General features: G+C 35.9%; 1 protein-coding gene and 1 long non-coding RNA gene across 3 annotated transcripts in view; one reads left to right on the forward strand and one right to left on the reverse strand.

The window, feature by feature from the left end:
* The first annotated feature begins 289 nt into the window (after nt 1–289).
* Nucleotides 290–23,850, forward strand: LOC107974485 (uncharacterized). Its single transcript, XR_001717293.4, has 3 exons — nt 290–556; nt 20,328–20,417; nt 23,254–23,850. It is a non-coding gene; the product is annotated as an uncharacterized LOC107974485 (long non-coding RNA).
* GLRA3 (glycine receptor alpha 3) overlaps nt 12,602–24,558 on the reverse strand; it is a 195,014-nt gene continuing 183,057 nt past the window's right edge. Inside the window, exon 10 of one of the 2 annotated variants that reach the window (XM_054683497.2) lies at nt 12,602–12,814. In XM_054683497.2, the coding sequence (XP_054539472.1) occupies nt 12,797–12,814 (18 nt within the window). In that variant the 3' untranslated portion in view covers nt 12,602–12,796. The remainder of the gene's footprint in view (nt 12,815–24,558) is intronic. The other variant, XM_016952527.3, reaches the window with a different exon arrangement.

A 24,558-nucleotide genomic window follows, 5' to 3' on the forward strand; every position in this document is an offset into this window, starting at 1 on the left:
CTCCTGACTAGCTGAGATTATAGGCACTTGCCATCATGCTTGGCTAATTTTTGTATTTATTGTAGAGATGGGGTTTCACCATGTTGGCCAGGCTGGTCTCGAACTCCTGACATCAGGTGCTCTACCCACCTTGGCCTCCCAAAGGGCTAGGATTACAGGTGTGAGCCACTACACCCAGCCTTTGGTCCTCATTAGAAGCTGGTTTTATAATCACCTATAAAGCCCTAACAGGTTCTCTTGAATGCAGGTTTCTGATAACTATGGAGATTGTGACATCAGAATAGAGGAAAAACTTTCAGGTCTCACAGAGAGCTGAAATGTTCATGAATATCATGCAGAACAGGAATTACCTGCATGAACTGAACTAACAGAAGACTGAACTAATCTTTTTGACTTTTTTCTTAAAATGTTCTTGATCCTTCATTTTGTTTTTCAGAGCCAAGGAAATTTTTTTGAGCTATTGACATCTTTTAACAAGTTACTATACTCCTACGAACAAAATTTGGAACATATTTGTTTCTCTCTACCTGATTTCTCCAGAATTTGGAAACTACTTGTGAGTATTCTTTATTTATGGCAATATAGTTATTTGCATAAGTGCAAGAAGAATCTGTTTTCAATTGTAACAGGACACAATTATAGAAACTGGTTATTTTACCAAGGTTTTGACTGGAATAGTGTACTTTCCTTTAAGGAATCAAACTGGACTTATAGAGCAAATAAAAGTCCCTTGGGAAAACTGGCCTCATACCTTGTCTACACAGTTCCTGTACAGGGTTCCTGACCAGTGGTAAGTAAAGAATGCCACTTTCTGACAGGCCCAGGAGCCCCAAGTTTTCTTGGGGCCTCAGGGCCTGGGATGAGAGGGGCTGTAGTGAAAACCTCTGACATGCCCTGGAGACATTTTCCCCGTTGTCATGGGGATTAACATTTGGCTCCTCACTACTTTAGCGAATTTCTGCAGCTGGCTTGAATTTCTCCTCAGAAAATGGGATTTTCTTTTCTATCGCATTTTCAGGCTGCAAATTTTCTGAACTTTTATGCTCTGCTTCCCTTTTAAAACTGAATGCCTTTAACAGCATCCAAGTCATCTCTTGAATGCTTTGCTGCTTAGAAATTTCTTCCACCAGGTACCCTAAATCATCTCTCTCAAGTTCAAAGTTCCACAAATCTCTAGGGCAGGGGTAAAATGCTGCCAGTACCTTTGCTAAAACATAACAAGAGTCACTTTTGCTCCAGTTCCCAACATTTCCTCATTTCCATCTGAGACCACCTCAGCCTGGTCTTTATTGTCCATATCATTATCAGCATTTTGGGTGAAGCTATTCAATATGTCTCTAGGAAATTCCAAACTTTCCCACATTTTCCTATCTTCTTATGAGCCCTCCAGACTGTTCCAACCCCTGCCTATTACCCCGTTTCAAAGTCAATTCCACATTTTTTGGTATCTTTTCAGCAGTGCCCCACTCTACTGGTACCAGTCCATTACTGTACATTACCAGTCTATTACCAGTCCGTTTTCACACTGCTGATAAAGACATACCCAAGACTGGGCATTTTACAAAAGAAAGAGGTTTAATGGACTCACAGTTCCACATGGCTGGTGAGGCCTTACTATCATGACAGAAGGTGAAAGGCACATCTCACATGGTGGCAGACAGCAGAAGAGAATGAGAGCCAAGAGAAAGGAGTTTCCCCTTATAAAACCATCAGATCTTGTGAGACTTATTCAATACCATGAGAATAGTATGGGAGAAACTGCCCCCATGATTCAAATATCTCCCACTTGGTCCCTTCCACAACACAAGGGAATTATGGGAGCTACAATTCAAGATGAGATCTGGGGGTAGACACAGCCAACCCATATCACCATTCATGAGGGATCCACTCAAACACCTCCCACCAAACCCCACCTCCCACACTGAGGATCACATTACATCATGAGACTTGGAGTGGAAAAAAACATCTAAACCATATTATCAGGTTTAACAAAGAGCAGCAATTCTGGAAAAGTAACTAAATTATGTGGGGAGGCTAATGAAAGATAAGAACTATTTTAACAAAGTCTGTTTGTACAGAATTCTCTTGGCTATGATTCTCTGTCAAATATATTTTTCTCCTGGTACAGAGAGGGCATTTTTTACATGGCAGTTTTTATCTCCTGTTTTTAGGAAGAAAAGAGAAGATTAGAATGTCCTTTTGCTTCTGCTGTTTATCAAGTGCCTTTATATGAAAAAAATCCTTATATCAAAGAGGTATATTGGGGGTAGGGGAAGCATATTCTTCCACCCTCCATTGGTTTATAAATATCCGTGGCTTACTGAAATCTTAACAATTAGACCATTTCTGTCCTTGTTATATTATTGGGCTCCTAAAGCATTTACAACATCCTTCTTTTGACAAAGCTTTTTATTTAAGTCTATAATCTTATTGTAGTCTCGAAAGTCTCCTGTATCTGAAGCCTGAATATTCATTCTATTTACATACACATTCTTTACTAGGAATCCGAAGCCACCTTAAGGCAAAGGAATGACTTCCGTGGAATACAGATGAAATTGGTAAAAGGAAATACAAAGGAGAAAAAGTACATTTGTTCTGTTCTATGACTATTACTCTGATACACTGGTAATGCTATGATGATGGAAGGAACAAATAAATGTCTCAGGATCTTGATCTTCTGATAATAGAGAGGGAAGTTAACAGTTCTTGTATTTACAGGAACTGTAATAGAGAGGGAAGTTCCTGTATTTACAGGAAGAATTTTAGCAGGGTAAACTTCAAAACCGGTAAAGGCTTGCGTGTTGCTACCATAAAAAAGAACAAGAAAGCCAACCACAAAAATTAAACACTAAATTGAGCAAAGAAAGAAAATGCAATATTACTACTGAAGTATTAGAGAGCACTCACTACTTCCCTATTTTACCTGCATGTATAACCTATGACGTTACTCATTTATTTCTCTGTATGTCATTTGAGAAGTGACTTATGGAGAGAGAATAGATAAAATAGCATTCCTTAATTAAATATGGTAGGATGCAAGGTATACATGACTAATTTGGGATAATATTTCTTGTGTGTGTGTGTGTGTGTTTGATAGAGTCTCGCACTGTCACCCAGGCTGGAGTGCAGTGGCACAATCTCAGCTCACTGCAACCTCTGCCTCCCAGGTTCAAGCGATTCTCCTGCCTCAGCCTCCCAAGTAGCTGGGATTACAGGTGCCTGCCACCATGCCCAGCTAATTGTTTTTGTATTTTTAGTAGAGATGGGGTTTCACTATGTTGGCCAGGCTGGCCTCAAACTCCTGACCTTGTGATCTGCCTGCCTCTTCGTGTGTGTGTGTGTGTGTTTCTTTTTTGTTTTTGAGACGGATTTTCACTCTTCTCACCTTTTTATATAAAGAAAATGCGTCTAGAACATTTAGATCAGTTCTTGACCATATTAAACAAATCTTATAGAATTAACACAAACCATGTTATCTAAATCTTGGGATTTTGAGCCTAAAAGCCTGTGCCTTAATTTATAATCAAAGGTCAAAAAGGTCAGATCTATAAAGAGAAGGTACAATGATGAACGCTAGGTGATTGCTTTGAAAACTTTCTTGCAAACGTAGCTTACTTGGGGATTTTTGTTAATATATCTAATTCCGTAAGCCTGGGTGAAGTCTTGGATTCTGTATGACTCAGGAGCCCTTGGGACACTCTAGTGCTCTTAGTGTTAGAGCACCCTTTGAGCAGGATACTGAAGAAGAGCTATTTGACTTGAATGGCCTGGCTGGGTTTCAAAATTTTCTGGGGTGTTCTTGGACTTCTATTTTTCTAATTCACTTATGTAGCATCGTGAAAAGTTTTCTGAATATTCTCATTGGAATCACGTTCAACTTCTAGGTAAATTTGAGAGGAAATAGATATATTTACAACAGTGAATCTTCCTACTTATTAATTATGCCTTTCTCAAGATATATTCACTTTGTTTTATGTCCATCTGTTAGATTCTCTAATTTTCTGTATAGCAGTTTTGTACATCATTTTGCATGTTTTGTTCCTAGGAACTCTATGTTTATTGCTGGTATCACAAATAGAATCTTTTATATTATTATATTCTCTAATAGGTTATTGATGTTGTGCAAAAGCATCATTGACTATATTGATCTCTCTGCAGAGCTCCTGCTAAACTCTAACAGGTTGTCTATACATATTTTTGAATTTGTTTATGTAGACAAATGTTTACATATAACAGTTATGTCTCTTCTTTTTTTACCCTGCTATCCTTAATTTCTTTTACTTTTTTCTTTTATTGGCAAGGAAATTTCAGTGCAATGTTGATTTTTTAATAGTGGTAGTGACCATTGTTTGTTGCCTTCTCTTAATGGATTATGCAGTTGTTTCTAGAACATATAATGTTATTTTCCACCTTGAGAAATTTTCTGATGCCCATTTCTCTGCCAGGAATGTTATTTTGTCCATAGTCCTCATAGAACTGTTTCCTTCATATTAATCATACCGAAGATTACATGCCAACTGTGAAAAATTCTTGATTCTTTCAGTATAGTGATAAAAGAACCAAACACAAACTAGCTAAAACAATTTAAGGGAAATTTATTAGCCTCAAACTAAAATGTGCAGAAGTAGATTCTTGCTGTCATCACAATTGTATTTGGTATTGATGGCTCCATTTCTTTCTAAATTCTTGAACAAATTCCTTCTAAGTTGCAAATTTGATAGCAGCCCACTTCTTACAAGCTAAGCAACTCTATTAGGATGGGAACTTCTTCCTACTTAAGCTTCCTCCCTGGTTGGCCTTGCTTGGCTGTGTGCTTATCCTCAAACTAATCACTGTTTAGGAGAAAGGACTCATAATTCTCTCTCTGTGGTAGGCAGAGTAGGCCCCTTGACCAAGTCTTACCAAAATTTTCTAAGCACTGAGAACAAATAGTTCACGGATCCATGAGATGCAGCTGGATAGAGCAAAGCATACGAAATCCACTAAATTTGCTTAAAGACATCTTTCCTGACAAGCCCATTTTAAAATTCTGTATCTAAGCTCTTATAAACTATTATTTCATGAATCCTGATTTGTAATTTATTAATTTATGCTTCCTGTACTAGAATATAAACTCCATGACAGAAGGGACACTGCTTTCCTTGTTTACTGTTGCATCTCCAGGATAGAGAGTGATGTATGCTGTATGGGAGGAATTAAATAAATAAACTTAACTGAAAATATCAGGAATCCATAATTGGGAAAAATAACATTCTAGTTTGTACTAAGAGCTGGTGATATTGAATATGATAACCTTAACTTCCTTTTGAAATGAGTTGACAAGAAAAAGTTGAAAATTGTCTTTTTGCTTCTCTTTTTTAAGAAGTCAGTTGCCAATTAGATCTACTTGCAGCCTGGAAGAGCTATGACTCACCGTGAACTTGAATGAATGAAGTCTTTAGGCTGATTTTTACACGTAATGTCAAAGTTCTCTTTTTCTGGTCATAGCTACACCTTGCCTTTTATAAGTATTAATTATTAATACATTTTCATACATGTTGTTTATTTGGTTTAAATTCTATCTCTGCCATTTGGGAGGCTGAGGTGGGCCCATCACTTGAGGTCAGGAGTTTGAGACCAGCCTTGCCAACATGGTGAAATTGTGACTATACTAAAAATAAAAAAAATAGCTAGGCATGGTGGTGCATGCCTGTAATCCCAGCTACACAGGAGACGGAGGCAGGAGAAGCATTTGAACCCAGGAGGTGGAGGTTACAGTGAGCTGAGATTGTGCCACTACACTCTAGCCTGGGTAACACAGCAAGACTCTGTCTCAATAAATAAATAAATAAATAAATAAATAAATAAACAAAGAGACAAACAAACAAATTCTATCTCTGCCACTTACCTGCTATGTTATCTCAGGCATTTTTTTCCCTCATTTCCAGTGGGGTTGACTATTTCTGGCATTTTACTCAACTTCTCTAAAAGCTTTCATTTTCTTGTCTGTAAAAATGGAGTCTTAACCTCTACTCACATTGTATCATAAAGATTAAATGAAATAATGTATTTTGAAAAACCAGTACAATACTTTTCAATAGTAACAATTAAAAATGATCATTATGATTTTATTTGTTTCTAGCTTTTTGATATAGAATATCTGTTTTGGGCAGAATGCATGCCAACCACAATAAAGGTGGCTGGATTTCCTTACCTGCCCTTCATATAAATTTACCTTTGACATGTGCAGAGTAAATATAGTACCTTCCTGTGCCTTTAAGTTAGCAGTATTTTGCATTTCCCTAAAGATCATATGGTAGAAGCCACAGTGACTAAGGAGAAAAGGAAAAAACAGGTTAGGACCATTTTCTCAAAAGGTGATAGTGCCAATGGCAGGCACCCAGGCTTCTTGAACTCACCTATGTTCACATTGTTAGTAAAGTAGCAGAAGGAAGGCATGCTAGGAGTTGAACTTCATGTTTTCCACTAACTATCCTAAAGTCAATCCTTCTAATTGTATGGAGTCCTAATTGAGAAAAAGAGTCAGGCTGGCTCCTTTCCAAGAGAAAGCAAAAAGAAGGAAGCAGATAAGCTATAAGTCTGTCTTTTTTTCATGGTCCAGGGCACATAGCTCTCCTGTGCAAATAACTAACAATCTTCCTGCACCCAGTTATCACCAGATCCTCGGCTGATAAAAAATACATGTTAGCTCACTGCAACCTTGGCATTATCAATACTGCACAAAACCCTCATTAGCACACAGCACAAGCACCCTATTCCCCAGCCAGCCTTTATCTCCTTGCAGTCAGCTCCTCTCTTGCTAGTCTGCCTGTTGCTCCCTTGTAATATATTTTCTTATCTTCTCTAATAAATCTGCCCTCCTTTACCTACTACTGTTTTGGTAACTTCTTATCACCTGCACCATTGGCCCAGATAGTCACCACTCACCTATGACAAACTGGCTTGTAAAATAATTTCTAGGGTTATTATATACCAATATATTATATAGGTTTATCATGAAAGATGGTAGTTTACCTTTGAAGTAGTATAAAATATGCCAAGCAAAAAAAAAAAAAAAAAAAAAAGGTAGAAATAAACGCAGGTGTCTGAGCAGCAGGCAAGGTCTGAGCTATCCAGATCTTTGTGACTGAAACTTTCCTTTAGGCAGGTCCACTCCTTCACCTAAGCCACATGCTCTCTTACATTCTTGCTCCCAGTGTCATGCCCTTGATTTGTCCTTCTAGAACGTTCTATGTGAAAATATTCAAAGTACAGTGTGAGGGGAGCTCAAATAGTAGGGGAATGCAGGACCCCACTTTTGTAGGGAGAACTTCATGAGATGTCAAAGCCCAGAAAAGTGAAAGGTAGCTAGAATTAAAGGGCTAGAGGGAGGCAAATATTGCTGAAAGCCTGCATTTAGAGACAGAGAATTGCAGGACAAAGGAGACACTTCATACAGGAGAGCTCTGGCTGGCATCTGGCAGGTGCCCTCTGGGATGAAGCTTCCAGAGGAAAGATCAGGCAGCAATCTTTGCTGTTCTGCAGCCTTCACTGCTGATAGCAGGCAAACAGGGTTGGGAATGGACCTCCAGCAAACTCCAGCAGACAGGCAGCAGAGGGGCCTGATTGTCAGATTGTCAGAATGAAAACAAACAAACAAAAAGGAATAGCACGTCCACTCAAAGACCCCATCTGAAGGTCACCAACATCAAAGACCAGAGATAGATAAATCCACAAAGATGGGTAGAAGCCAGCACAAAAAGGCTGAAAATTCCAAAAAAACAGAATGCCTTTTCTCTTCCAAAGGCTTACAACTCCTTGCCAGCAAGGGAACAAAGCTGGAAGAAAAATGAGTTTGATGAATTGACAGAACTCGGCTTCAGAAGGTGGGTAATAACAAACTCCTCCAAGCTAAAGGAACAGGTTCTAACCCAATGCAAGGAAGCTAAGAACCTTGAAAAAACGTTAGACGAACTGCTAGCTAGAATAACCAGTGTAGAGAAGAACATAAATGACCTGACAGAGCTGAAAAACTTCACTTCATGAAGCACGCACAAGTTTCAATAGCCGAATCGATCAAGTGGAAGAAAGGATATCAGTGATTGAAGATCAACTTAATGAAATAAAGAGAGAAGACAAGATTAGAGAAAAAAGACTAAAAAGGAATGAACAAAGCCTCCAAGAAATATGGGACTACGTGAAAAGACCAAATCAACATTTGATTGGTGTACCTGAAAGTGACGAGGAGAATGCAATCAAGTTGGAAAACACTCCTCAGGATATTATCCAGGAGAACTTCCCCAACCTAGCAAGACAGGCCAACATTCAACTTCAGGAAATACAGGAGCACCACAAAGATACTCCTTGAGAAGAGCAACCCCAAAACACATAATCATCAGATTCACCAAGGTTGAAATGAAGGAAAAAATGTTAAGGGCAGCCAGAGAGAAAGGTCAGGTTACCCACAAAGAGGAACCCATCAGACTAACAGCGGATCTCTCGGCAAAAACTCTACAAGCCAGAAGAGATTGGGGGCCAATATTCAACATTCTTAAAAGAATTTCAACCCAGAATTTCATATCCAGCCAAACTAAGCTTCTCCTTCATAAGCGAAGGAGAAATAAAATCCTTTACAGACAAGCAAATGCTGAGAGATTTTTGTCACCACCAGGCCTGCTTTACAAGAGCTCTTGAAGGAAGCACTAAACATGGAAAGGAACAACCGGTACTAGCCACTCAAAAAACATACCAAATTGTAGAGGACATCGACTCTACGAAGAAACTGCATCAACTAACAGGCAAAACAACCAGCTGGTATCATAATGACAGGATCAGATTCACACATAACAATATTAACCTTAAATGTAAACTGGTTAAGTGCCCCAATTAAAAGACACAGACTGGCAAATTGGATGAAGAGTCAAGACCCATCAGTGTACTATATTCAGGAGACCCATCTCACATGCAAAAACACACATAGGCTCAAAATAAAGAGATGGAGGAATATTTACAAGCAAATGGAAAGTAAAAAAAAGCAGGAGTTGCAATCCTAATCTCTGATGAAACAGACTTTAAACCAACAAAGATCAAAAGAGACAAAGAAGGGCATTAAATAGTGGTAAAGGGATCAATACAGCAAGAAGAGCTAGCTATCCCAAATATATATGCACCCAATACAGGAGCACCCAGATTCATAAATTAAGTTCATAGAGACCTACAAAGAGACTTAGACTCCCATACAATAATAGTGGGTGACTTTAACATCCCACTGTCAATATTAGACAGATCAAGACAGAAAATTAACATGGATATTCAGGACTTGAACTCAGCTCTGGACCAAGCAGACCTAATAGACATCTACAGAACGCTCCACCCCAAATTAACAGAATATACATTCTTCTCAGCACCACATCGCACTTATTCTAAAATTGACTACATAATTGGAAGTGAAACACTCCTCAGCAAATGCAAAAGAACAGAAATCATAACAGTCTCTCAGACCACAGTGCAATCAAAGTAGAACTCAGGATTAAGAAACTCACTCAAAACTGCACAACTACATGGAAACTGAACAACCTGCTCCTGAGTGACTACTGGGTAAGTAAAGAAATGAAGGCAGAAATAAAGATGTTCTTTGAAACCAATGAGAATGAAGACACAACGTACCAGAATCTCTGGGACACATTTAAAACAGTGTGCGGAGGGAAATTTATAGCAATAAAAGCCCACAGGAGAAAGCAAGAAAGATCTAAAATGGACACCCTAACATCAAAATTAAAAGAACTACAGAAGCAACAGCAAACAAATTCAAAATCCAGCAGAAGACAAGAAATAAGGTCAGAACAGAACTGAAGGAGATAGAGACATGAAAAACCCTTCAAAAAATCAATGAATCCAGGAGCTGGTTTTCTTAAAAGATCAACAAAATAGACTGCTAGCGAGACTAATAAAGAAGAAAAGAGAGAAGAATCAAATAGATGCAATAAAAAATGATATAGGTGATATCACCACGGATCCCACAGAAATACAAACTTCCATTAGAGAATACTATAAACACCTCTATGCAAATGAACTAGAAAATCTAGAAGAAATGAATAAATTCCTGGACACATACACCCTCCCAAGTCTAAGCCAGGAAGAAGTGGAATCCCTGAATAAACCAATAACAAGTTTTGAGATTGAGGCAGTAATTAATAGCCTACCAACCAAAAAAAGTCCAGGACCAGATGGATTCACAGCCGAATTCTACCAGAGGTACAAAGAGGAGCTGGTACCATTCCTTCTGAAACTATTCCAAAAAATAGAACAAGAAGGAATCCTCCCTAACTAATTTTATGAGGCCAGCATCATCCTGATACCAAAACCTGGCAGAGACACAGCAAAAAAAGAAAACTTCAAGCCAATATCCCTGATGAACATCGAGGAGAAAATCCTCAATAAAATACTGGCAAACTGAATCCAGCAGCACATCAAAAAGCTTATCCACCATGATAAAAAAATTAAATTTTTAAAATTTAGAGATGGGGCTTGCTTTGTCACCTAGGCTGGAGTACAGTGGCACTTGGAGCAGTGCTAGGAACACACAAGGTATTCGATGACTATTTTTTAATCAATGATTAAATCATAATCTTCTATGTTGGACACCAAGCATGTGTATGCATTTCTACATGTGTAAGGAATAATAAAAGGAGTGAAGTTTATTGTTTGTTTATTTTTGTTGTTATTTTTATCACATATATATGTTAAAACTGAAATGGCCTATTGTTCATTGATGTGTTATGACTTCTATGAAAGAAAAGGTGCCCTACTTCAAAAACCAAGGCAAAAAAAAATTCCCAAAAGTAGCATAAGATGTTATAATACCAAACATGCACATTTAATTTTAGGTATTGGAAACAAGAATATTTTGTAAGTTTTTTAAAGGTATACACCAGTTATTGTTTACATGAGGCTTATTCAGATTGGTATGAAATGTTCCTAATTCAAATTTCAACCAGGATCACACTTAATTTTATAATCATGTGTCAGAATGCTTAAAGTAATGAGCTTCTGAAGGCTTACAGCCTTACACCCCATTGGCCATGTCTTAATGACAACACAATGAGACTTAATGTTGCTTTTCATGAAACATCCATCTGAGAGCAACAATTTTGTTGAAAGCTTTAAATTAATTTATGCCATTCATTATTTTTTTTCTGAAATTTTAGTCCCTTTGTGCCAAGCATGTCGTCTTTAGTTGACTGTAGCATGTTGTTTTCATGTAAGCTTTTATTTTCTCATTCAATGTCCTATGCACTTAGAATTTTCCATCATTTCCTTGTTCTGTCCCTTCTGATTCTGGACATTATTTCTAAGCAGATACATGAAACATATCGCTCCCAGAATTCTTGGTATTAACCATATCATGGGTTACATAGCAAGAAAGGTCAAGGAGATTAGGAACAAATTAAAGTTTAAAAAACTTAGATTGTAAACTCCATAAATACATAAAACTGAAAATTAACCTGTAACTAAGTAATAAGGAGGCTTAATTAATAGGATTTTTATTAGATTTGCTTTCTTGGATTTAATATTTGATAGGAAAAGTAAATTAAGCATTTATATTTACTACTTGTATACTCTTGTATATCCATAATCACACAATAAAAATTGTGCTTATATTGTCTTTTGTCATTTAAATTCTCATTTTTCAAAACATACAATTTTACCAAGTTCTTAAAAATGTCCAATAATAGGAATTTATATTCCAATGGCTGAGATTATTTTAATAATTTTCTCTGTATCTTTATAATAAACCTTTATCACCCAAATTAATCCAAGTGTGGCTTTGTTTCTTACAGTCCAAATCTAACTAATAAAAATGCAATCTGGTTTTATTTCATTTTAACAGACACCATTTTATTTTTTTACAAAAATAGGTTCTTACATAATACTCAATTTTTAAAAATCAAGTAAAAATACCCATTCTCCAAGCATATAGGTTGATAGAATTTTAACTATGTTATGTTTATAGAGTACTTGCTTAGTAAATTACATAATAATTTTAATACAAGACAATTATATGCTACTGCCTTAAAATGGCCATACCAAGTAACAATGGATATATTTACATCATGGACAATGTCTAGTACATTCCCTGGATCCAATACATATATTTTAAAATAGTTGAATATGCTATAATATTTTGACCAATCATACAGTTATGACTCAATCAAAAAGCATCTGAGGAGTATAATGACTGGGTTATTTTCATATTACAGAAGGAAAAACACATGAGATACACAGTATCTCAGATTGTCCTCTTATCAACTAAATGGCCCTGTATAATAGGAAAAACAGGACAGAATATAATTCTCAAAAATATGAGGAGAGCTGGCTGCAGTTGCATGTGCCTATGATCTCAGCTACTCTGAAAGCTGAGGTGGGAGAATCACTTCAGCCCAGGAGTTTGAGGCTGCAGTGCACTGTGACCATGCCTGTGAGCCTGGGAATGGCCACTGTGCTCCAGCCTGGGCAACAAAGTGAGACGCTGTCTCCAAAAGAAAAAAAAAAAAGAAACTGAGACTCAAATATTATTGAGGATTGTTTCTTTTGAACACTTTATATCTATATTCAATTTTTTAAAAATTTATTTTCTGAGATGCATGTCGAGTTTACATCAAGTTTTGAGTCGCCATTTTTAGAGTCTTGTTAACAGAATTGATTGACCATTTTAGCCCAAACAGTTGAACCATGATTGCTTGTAGATGGTGTTTTTACCTATTTATTCTTGCCCAGAAGAGTGCTCTGCACCATGTGGTCCGAACAATTCTTCTAATCATTGTATTTCTAAATGCTGTGACAAGAATGAACAAGAGCTGTTATATTCATGCAATAGAATATTATCCTACCATAAAAAAGAAATAAAATAGTGATACATGCTGCAACAAGGATGAACTTTAAAAACATTATGCTAAGTGAAACAAGCCATACACAAAAGGCCATGTATTACATGAGTTCATTCAAATGAAATGTTCAGAAATAGATAGATCAGTGGTTACCAATGGGTAAGGGAAGGATGGGAGGGAATGGGGAATGACTGGAAATGCATATGATGTTTCTTTTTAGGGTGATGACATATTTTGGACTTAGATAGTCGTGATGTTTATGTAACTCTGTGAATATACAAAGACCCAATGAATTGTACATTTAAAAAAGTGGCATCTGCATTATACCTCAATAGAAGTGTTATAAAAATTATTTAGAGCTATGTTTTCATTTCTCGACTATTAAGCATTGATTGATTCAATATGTGTCTCTTTTTTGCAATTTATTAATAATGTATTTTTTTGTGACAATCATAGTATTAAAGTTGTTTGAATTGGAAACCCTTTAATCAGGCTATAATTGAAATAGTACTCTAGGAATAATGCTGGTGACAGTTTTGAGTTAAGATAATCTGTTTCAATAAATGTTATTGAAGATGTGATGTATGGCAAATAATTTATTTATGTGAATGAGCAAAATAAAATAGAAGCGCTATACTTAAGTAAACATAGGAAGAGTTTTTTTACTATTATTATACTTTAAGTTCTGGGATACATGTGCAGAACGTGCAGGTTTGTTACATAGGTATACAAGTGCCATGGTGGTTTGCTGCACCCATCAACCTGTCATCTACATTAGGTATTTCTCCTAATGCTATCCCTCCCCCGGCCCCCTACCCCCTGACAGGCCCCGGTGTGTGATGTTCCCCTCCCTGTGTCCATGTGTTCTCATTGTTAAACTCCCACCTATGAGTGAGAACATGCCGTGTTTGGTTTTCTGTTCCTGTGTTAGTTTGCTGAGAATGATGGTTTCCAGCTTCATCCATGTCCCTGTAATGGACATTAACTCATCCTTTCTATGGCTGCATAGTATTCCATGGTGTATATGTGCCACATTTTCTTTATCCAGTCTATCATCGACGGGCATTTAGGTTGGTTCCAAGTCTTTGCTATTGTGAACAGTGCTGCAATAAACATATGTGTGCATGTGTCTTTATAGTAGAATGATTTATAATCCTTTGGATATATAACCAGTAATGGGATGGCTATGTCAAATGGTATTTCTGGTTCTAGATCCTTGAGGAATTGCCCCACTTTCTTCCACAATGGTTGAACTAATTTACACTCCCACCAACAGTGTAAAAGCATTCCTATTTCTCCACATCCTCTCCAGCATCTGTTGTTTCCTAACTTTTTAATGATCACCATTCTAACTGGCATGAAATGGTATCTCATTGTGGTTTTGATTTGCATTTCTCTAATGACCAATGATGAGCTTTTTTTCATATGTTTGTTGGCTGCATAAATGTCTTCCTTTGAGAAATGTCTGTTCATATCCATTGCCCACTTTTTGATGGGGTTGTTTATTTCTTGGAAATTTGTTTAAGTTCCTTGTAGATTCTGGATATTAGCCCACTGTCAGATGGATAGATTGCCAAAATTTTCTCAACATGTAAAGAGTTTTAATAGGCCAATGTATGCCATGGCGGAACTTAGTTTGTGTTTCCTGTCTTCGGGAATACCAACTTTACACTCTGCAACTGGGTCTATTGAAGAATACTCATAATTACAAGAATAGATTAGCACAGAGAACGGGCAACCCCTGACATTTGCTGCTAGTTCCATAAGTTTTAAACCAATTCCATTTTATTTTGGTGACACAACTGATAAATAAAGTCCTCCTAAATGGACATTTCATCCCTCTTACAGCTACCCTCGTGGTTGAACTATTTATAAACTATTCCTTTACATGCAAGTGGTTGCATCTTACTATTAATAATTATGTTGTTTATTATTTAGTGTACTTTAGGGTTTTCCCCCTTTCCCAAATGAAACCATTTTTTAATCAATTTGTCTTAGATAGGAGAAGTAAACTTTTTCCTATTTTATACAGTTCCTTTCTAGGTAGCTTCCAAACGAATGCCATTCTTACAGTCTTCTTAAAGTTTTCTTACACACAGATTGCATGCTATCTTTATACTATTTCTGTGTGAGATTTCTCTTATCTTGGCCACAGCTAATGAAACCAGGAGTGGTTATGTAAACCAAACTAAGTCAACTTATAAAGTGGCTAAAAGATTGAGAGGTAGCCCAGATGCAAAACTCTGCCCAATAGAGGGAGGCTATATTGGAATGTGGCCAAAGCAATTAAATTCTTGTTTTTGGAGGGTCTGACTAGGGGATCTACTGAGGAGGTTAGCATTTGGTGGTGAGAGAAGAAGCTGAAAGTTATTGTAGAGAAACTACAAGTCAGGTGAAGACTTTCTCCTACTCCTCTCAGTAGTTGTAGAGTAGGAAGTAGTGTATGCTTGCTCTCAGGGTCTAATCAGGTAGTTAATTATTGCTAGTGTTTTGGTGTATATTTTAAACGACTTTCCAGTATCTAGAAATACTGGCTTTCCCATGCTTCAATCACTATTATTTACACAAATACTTATCAAGTGCCTACAGGCCAAGTGCATATTCCAAATCAGGATACATTAATGAACAGTAGTGCACTCACCTTCCTGGAGTTTATATCCCAATGGCCAAGATTATTTTCATCATTTTCTCTGTATCTTAATAATTAACTTGTATTACCTGAATTAATCCAAGTGAGCATTTGTTCCTTGTAGTCTGAGTTTAACAAATAAAAATGTGATTTGTTTATTTCATTTTAACAGGCATTCTTATATGTGTGTCTTTTACAAATATTGATTCATTGAATTTTCATGACAATTTTTAAAAGTATCCACATTTTAATAAGGGGAAATAAAGGCAAAAAGAGGTTTAAAAATTGCCTAAAGTAGATGCTGCTAGTAGTACTACCTATTACTAGCAGATGGTGCAAACAGCTTTTTAATTTAGGTAGTTTGGCTCCAACAGTCTCTTAATCACTTTTCTATGCTACCTTTTAAAACAATTTTGGTAGAATTCCCTTTGTGTTCTCAGTAATTACATTTATATGGATATGATTTTATAATCCAATACTCATCTTTTGTCTCCTAATTTCATTTTTCTTGAGGATAGGTGTCCTATTCAGTCTTGAATTTACATCATCACAACTATGTACAGCTAGAGGACTACAAATACTATAGGATGATGAGGTGACAATATTATTGGTTACCTTGTCACCAGTTACATCAACAGGTACTAATTGTTCTTTGAAATCTTTCTAGAACCATCAATCACTGTAGAAGCACATATTATTGTATACAGTGACATCATCATGAATCGCAGTGATTTCCAAAGGGATATGTGCATATTAACATATCTTTTATATGCCATAAGTTCTGAATCATAGGGGTGAATTGACATAATACAGTTAGCCTCCAGATACTACAGTAATTCTTCTGAAAGATGACTTACATTGTTATATAATATCATTGAGAAAGTTTTCGATGTCATTCTCACCTTTGCTATGTGTAAATCTCTATTGGTTTGGATACACTTTTTTTTTTTTTCATTTTCTTTAGGTTGTTTTACTATGTAAAATTGCGTGAAAAGGTTGAAAACGTGGATACTTGAAACCCGTATGCAACATTTGGTTGACCTCATTCTGCCTCCTCAATGTATAAAAGTGTGATAAACACCATATACAAAGTATTATATTCACACTCATTACTGACAAGCATATTTTGAATATGATTTACCTTCCCATTTTTGTTTCAATGATTGAATCTTGACGTAATTTGCCAAGATCCCAGAATCTACCGCAGATGTTTTTGATATTTACCCACTAGCCCCACTGGGACAATGATTGTTAAAATTCAAAGTTGCACATATTCTATTGTAATTCATTAGTGTAAAAGGATTAAAATGTTCAAAATGTTGCAGGTGGCTTTCAAAGTTATCCCCTGAAGTGTGAACTCGTTACCAAGGAAACACATTGCAAATGTTAGTAAATCTTTCACTGACTTGCTTTTTACACGTCCCCATGGTTGGCGTGTATGCTGAGCCCATTTAGCACAGTGCTGCTGGCAGCTTCCATTCCTGTTATGTTTATAAATACATCCGAGCCTCACAAAAAAACGAGGCAGAACTGCTTGGAGAAAATTCTTCTGGTTTTCTTTGGAGTGAGAGAGCAAAAAATCAGAGGATCACATTGATTCGAAATGGCTTCGCCAGCTTAAAAAATCTGGCGTGATAGAGTTGGAGGGAATTTGGGGGAACACCAAACAGTAAAACAAACTCAGCAATGGTCATAACAATAATATTTAGACTAAATCATAATACATCATCTGGATTGATAATAATATTTAGACTAAATCATAATAAATCATCTGGATAATTGCAAATTTGAGTGGTGATAATTTTGGGAACATGTGATTAACGTATTAGAGATCAGAGTAAAAATTTGCCTTGTAATAATAACACTTTCTGGGACAAATAAAAGACCATTTTGTATTTTTAAATAATCTTTTTAACCACATGAAATGTACTATAAAAAAATTGTGGTTATATTGTCATTCAGATTCTTTTTTACTCTCAACTTCCCGACTTCAAGGCATGTGTAAGTCCATAAATTCTCAATGTGAGAGATGTGTGGTGCACTGCAATGCATTATTGTATCTGTTTTGAAAGGTAATATAACTCCCTGTAATGTGGAAGGACACAGGCACAAGACAAATAAGCCATAAATAGAATTGATACTTATATCCAGTCAGAATATTTATATTTAATTTTCTTAAGAAAATGATTAAATAATCTAGGCTACAGTCACCCTGACAATCCATTGTATGTCTCGATTTCCACTATAACCAACATTTGATAACTGGCTATATTTCATTGAGTCATTTATTAGACGACCACATACTACTGATTACTTACTAGACAACTGCTTGAGGTTTCAAAAATAAACAATAAATAGTCCTTACTCTAGGGATTGCAGTTTTAGTGGTGGCATGTATATAGAGCAATTACAGTCATGTGGTATTAGAGATATGAATTAGAACGTGTGTAAGTCTTCTGTTGATCTTGATCCTCATTACTAAACTTTAACTCACCCCATTAATGGAAAGACTGTAAAAACTATCCATCTTGTATGAGGAACAGCTTACTCATGGTTTCAAGCATGGAGTCACATTCACTATGACTGGGTAAAGGTCTCGGTGACTAAATCAGGCTAATACTAGGCAAGAGGCTATGACTTCCAGCATTTCTAAGAAAGGAAAATGCATACCATTTTGGCCTCAAGCACTCTTTTTTCACTTCTGTTTTTTGTTTTTGTTTTTGTTTATTCCTCACTAGAGATGACTATAGAAAACTAACATGACTTCTAGGTAACTGGACTACTATGAATCCACCCCCAAGGTTTAGAATGCTTTTCAATGCCCCGATTGTGTAATTTAATGTGGTATTGTTCTTCCCCTCACAGGTGTCCCTCTGGCTCTACTGAACATACTGAGCAGGGACCTTGAACCTAATTAATCTCCTAAATTTTAAAACCTGTGATGACCTAGGGCAAGCATAAATTTGGAAGAAGCAAAGACAATATATTTATCTTGAAATATTTCAATTAAACTTCTGACTTGTTGACTTTATTGTAAGAGTTTGTTTTTATTTATTTAGTTTTTTGAGACAGAGTCTCACTTCATCTCCCAGGCTGGAGTGTGGTGGTGCAATCTTGGCTCACTGCAACCTCCGCCTCCTGGGTTCAAGGGTTCAAGTGATTCTTGTGCCTCAGGCTCCCAAGTAGCTGGGACTACAGGACTGTGCCACCACACCCAGCTAATTTTTGTATTTTTTTGTAGAGACAAGGTTTCACCATGTTGGCCAGGCTGGTCTTGAGCTTCTGACCTCAAGTGGTCCACCCGCTTCTGCCTCTCAAAGTGCTGGGATTACAGGTGTGAGTCACTGTGCCTGGTCTATTGCAATAGTTTCTAACTTGTCAGAAAGAGTGACACAAAAATTATTTTATTCATTGAAAACCCTTCTGATTGTTTCAACCATGACTATCAGTTGATTTATGTGTTTGTTTTTCAGGTTTTGAAAATGACTGCTAAAAAGTTTATAAGCTGCAACATTTTAAGTAAATTTTATTATTAATGAATACACAGAAATTGAAAGTAAACTCATGGCTTCAACCTTTATACCAAACCTCCAGTAAGCAATAAAAATATCATAAATTTATTAAACAATAAACATGTACTTAGGAAAAAACAAAGGAGAATAATGAAGAACAAAGAGGCACCCAAATTAACTTTTTAAAAATTGTTATGTATTTATTTATGTATTATATTTATTTAATTAGAGACGGGGTTTTGTCATGTTGCCCAAGGTGCTCTTGAACTCCAGGGCTCACTCCATCTGCCTGCCTCAGCCTTACCAAGTGTTAAGATTACAGGCGTGAGCCACTGTGCTGGCCAAATTAACTTTTAAAGGTTAGCCTAGTTCAAATAATTTCATGTTCTCTTTCTTTTTCCAAAATGTGCTTTTCTGTATTACAATTCTAGAAGATTAGCATGGTTTTTAGGGATGCCAATTCCTATGTTTTTAGATTATTCTGAAATTGGAGGGTCATATTATTTATATTTTGTATTCCTAAATTATAATTTTACCGTGTGCCTAAGATGTTGATTTACAGTATATTTTATTTTTCTTCAGAAAGACATAAAGGAGAGATGAATCGAGGAATCTTATCCAAATGCTTTTCAAAATTAGTTTCATGCATGAGATAAAAGTTTTTAATGTCTAATTGAAATATTTATATTTTCACTATTAAGTAGAAATTGATATTAAGAATGAAATTTAGCCATATGTTGAAAGCCAGAAAGTAACAGTCAAAGAACACGCCTAAATTAACAAATGTTTGCTTTGTGGTTTAAACATTGCAATTAAGACACTATTGTTACTTTGAAGGTATAGATTTTAAGTCACACGTTGAAATAAGGCAAAGAACATGACATATAATTGTAACTAAAACGTGGCCATCTTGACAACATATTTTGATATTCCATAGATTCTATCTCTTATATATGTGATACCATGGTGCTAAATCTTTATACTATTAATGGCTGGTTAACTCAATCAAATAAACCAGTTGTTTTAGTATTTTAAGGTAGAGGTTTCTTATATGCTATAATAATGGAGAACTAAGCGAGAATTCTCTTTGTCTCTTCATCTTCTTTTTGCATGTAAAGTTGTGTCTACATTTAGCATATCCAACATTTTGGCATTCAGTCAACTGTGTGGAAGAGTACATTGACTTCAAATAAAGCACAGAGAAGTGGAACAGGAACTTCATGTTAGGGATCTAAATGCTAATGAGACCCTTGCACATGCTTTCTTGACTTCGAAATTAATATACATACTCATCAGTACCCTTTCTATTTCTTAAATTAGCTCAAGAGAGCAGCATGGTTCCCAGCGATGGTTAAACATTACCACCAAGAAGGCTTAGTGAAATTGGAAAGTAATTGGAAGACAAAACAGGTATCTATGGCATATTCTCTCCTGTAACACTGAATTTTTTTTCTGTTTCTGTTTCAGATTTTATACTCATTCTAATTTTACATTTTTAGTATGTATTTCTTTCAAACTTTATAGTAAAATTGTCTCCACAGGAAGATATTAGCATTTATCTCACAGTTTCTAAACCCTCTTACTACAATTTGAAGATCAAGAACAGAGACTGAGGAGAGTATGTTCTGGCTTCAACAGTGACTAGCATCAGTAGCGTCGAACAAAATTGCCTTATATCCTTAGGCTCCATTTCATTGCTTGTAAATAAGGGTTTTGAGAAGGTTCTGCCACAAAACTGTTTAATGAAGCTGTTAAAGTATAAGGTTTATACTGACTTGTTGTATTAAAAAGATTTAAAACACCCTTTTATGCCAAAATCTTGCCCCCAATCATTAATGAAATTAGCCTCATGGTTTTTTTTGAATGACATCTACAATTCCCAAACCAATGAGAGGGAGCCCTCTTGTGGTTTAGGCATAGAGTGGCTTATGTTCTAGCTGCATTTATAAGATACAAGAATGTATAATCTTTGAAAAATGTAACAACCTTAGATACCTACTGAATATGATCTAAAATTTATAGGAAATTTAAAAATTACAATTTTGGATATGTATACTTGTTCTTTAAATAATTCAGGGGAGTTTTTGAAACTAAAAGTATGCAGCACATAGTATGTTGCTGTCTGTAATTATATTCTTATTTAGTAAAAACCTTTCAGTATATACTTGGTTAGTAGTTATAATGATCAGTAAAGATATCAGAGTGGTTCAGGTCACCTCACTTAGGAAGTAGAGGACAAAATAATGACATTAAAATAGATAACTGCGCATTAAATACCTTTTACACTCTTTAACTGTATTTCTGAGTGATAAGCATCAAACATTTTGATCACTTAGGGATTTACCATGCTTATAACAGCAGGTGAACTAGCTATATTTTGTTGCTTAACAATACAATATATAACACATATTAAAAGGTAAAAAATTAAGTAAAAAATTTATGAAGCTAAGGTTAATTATTATTAAAGAAATTTCAAAAATTAAACTTACTGTAGCCTAAGTGTACAGCCTTTAAAAACTCTACAGTAGTGTGGCTGGGCATGGTGGCTCATGCCTGTAATCCTAGCACGTTAGGAGGCCAAAGCAGATGGATCACCTGAGGTCAGGAGTTCAAGACCAGCCTGGCCAACATGGTGAAATCCCATCTCTACTAAAAAATACAAAAATTAGCTGGGCATGGTCATGGGCGCCTGTAATCTCAGCTACTCAGGAGGCTGAGGCAAGGAGAATTGCTTGAACCCAGGAGGCAGAGGTTGCAGTGATCTGAGATCACGCCACTGTACTCTAGCCTGGGCTACAAAGCGAGACTCCATCTCAAAAAAAAAAAAAAAAAAAAAAAAGGTCAACAGTAGTGTAATAATATCCTAGGACTTCATACTCACTCACCACTTACTCAGGGCAACTTCCAGTCTGCAGGCTCCTTTCAAGTTAAATGCCCTATATAGGTGTACTGCATTTTACCTTTTATTCTATATTTTTATTGTACCTTTTCTATGCTTATATATGTTTAGAAACACAAATACTTACCATCGTATTACAGTTGTCTGCACTATTCAGTATAGTAACATGCTGTACAGGTTTGTAGCCTAGAAGCAACAGACTATCCCATATAGTCTAGCCTAGATGTAGTGGTCTATCCCATGTAGGTATATAGAAATACACCCTATGGTGTTTACACAATGACAAATCATCTAATGACACATTTCTTAGAACATATTCCTGTCGTTAAGCAACTCATGACTTATACTAGCACATTAATATTACTTTTTAAAGTTTCTTTTCAGAAGTGAAATTATATTATCCATTAGGTGAATAGGTCATATGAACATAATTTCCCTAGTTGTATCTTTGATGACTTGAAATGCCATCTTTTTTCATTTACCCCAGCATTTTCATTAATGTTCACAGATAATATAAAAAATATTTCAAATATAACCAATTCACAACAGTAAATGGATTCTAATATGTTTGATTTAAATTGCAAATAACATACCATGTCCATTTGTTTCTCATATTCTTTTTCATTCAAGAAGGAAAAAACACAAATTAATCACCTAAGTTGGAAAGATATTTCAATCTACTATATGCAATGCATCAATATAAGTTCCATCACTTTAGAAAAGACTGATTCTTGCTTAGAGATTATTGATTACCCAGGAGAAGTACTAACCTAAAGTGAAAATAAAAGAAAACTCTTGTCTACGACACACGGTTCCTGCAGATTATTTCCTGTTTTGCTTTGCTCCTGAAAGTGGAGGAAGCTTTTCTGTTTGATACCCATTGAAGTTTTCATGGCCTAATAATGTGGAGACTCAAAAAATTTGCTGATGATAAAGAGGAGAACAAAGGAAGCACCCAGCTTCAATTCTGGTATATCAAATACAATGTGATAGAGTAAAGCATTGTTTCTTAGAAAGAATCTAATAATTTATTATCAATCTTCTTTAACTTTCTGGCAATTAAAAATAAATTTGTGCTTTTGGATTTTCTATTATCTGTCAAATAATTTGGCAATTTGAATAAATTTATTGTTTTTGATTTATATTTCATTCCAATTTTCTTTGATTAGCCACTTAGGAAATTCAATGTTATACCTGTAAGCTTGATCTTCCGCAGAATAAGTATTTCAAACAAGGTCAATCTGTAGGAATTTGCTTTTTCGGGAGGGAGAAGTTATTTAAATAAGACTCTATAAACATACTTATTTCTGTAACAGATCATTTAGAAGAGTTATTTTTTTCCCCCAGAAAGAAAAGGAACCTGACATCAAAATAGTGATTTTGTAACGGCTTAAGAACAGAGACCAGTTTGGAAGATCAAGAGCCATTAGGTTACAGAACCGTGAGTGAATGTCACATGCATTTTAACTAGTATTCCTTCATTGTCTGAAGAACAAGTGTTCAGACAATTCCTTCCTCATGTCACAGAATGGACTATAGATGATGATAGGATTCGCTCCTGGACCATGCTCTGGTCATACTCCTCTGAGATCCCTTTTTGATTAGGCCCCAACTTGGGTTCTGTTCTTGGCCTAGTTAGTTAAATTAGGCAAGAATTCTGCTGGTTCAGTTTAACGAAAATCCCTTATCTTTGATATCTAATCAAATTTCTTATCCCCCCACATTCAGTATCTTATCACCCTGCCTGCATTCAGCAAGAATTTTGCTAAGTCAGTTTAGCCAGAATCCCTTCAAGGTTTCCTCTCTAGTAATTTTCCACCCACTGACCATCACTTATCCAAAATCCGCACTTATCCTGGTATTCAGAATGCAGCCCCGTTCTATACTGAGGTCTCTCTGTCCCCACTGCAATAGTTCCTGAATAAAATTTGCCTTCACTGCTTTAACTTATGTCCAGCTCTGCTTTTCTTTCACAGTGCCAGCTTCTGTTCACAACCCAGCTTACAGTTAACAGTTTGCCCAAGTGAATTTTTAAATATTGTCAGAGCAGTACAATGTTGGATAAAGAGCATCAACAGAGATAACCTGATAAGACAACACATGGGGTCAAATATACAAATATAAAGAAACATAAAAACAAACTAAATATTTATAGTATAGTTCAGTAAATATGGTCTCATTCAATTTAGGATTCCAATGAATGCATAATTAAAAATGCAAATTACACAAAATTACAAAGAAGGAATATATTTAGAAAATCAGTTTATCAAGGCAGAAAGCAACTGTCAGCAAGAGTATACTGAAATAAACTATGTAGAGAAAAATAACCAATGTAGTGATATGGAAAATAATGAATATCATGAGAGTAATGAAAATATTTTAAACCATGGTAGTACAAATTGACTTAATAAATCACAGTTTACCAATAAGCTTCTTTCCATTCTTAGTGTGGTCACATTACATTTATTCCTATACATTTTGTTTAGGGATCTATTACCTATAGATATTGCTAACACTTGTACTTACAGATGACCTGGACTGATTCTATGGCAGTATTTCAGTACAGAGTTTTTGCTGATTTCATGATATGAACCGCATAAGCAATTAGTGAAGGCCAGCTTACTGAAGAAAATCATCATGCTGATTTAGCAA

The sequence above is a fragment of the Pan troglodytes genome, chromosome 3 (genome assembly GCF_028858775.2).
Source record: "Pan troglodytes isolate AG18354 chromosome 3, NHGRI_mPanTro3-v2.0_pri, whole genome shotgun sequence".
NCBI classification, from domain to species: Eukaryota; Metazoa; Chordata; class Mammalia; order Primates; family Hominidae; genus Pan; species Pan troglodytes.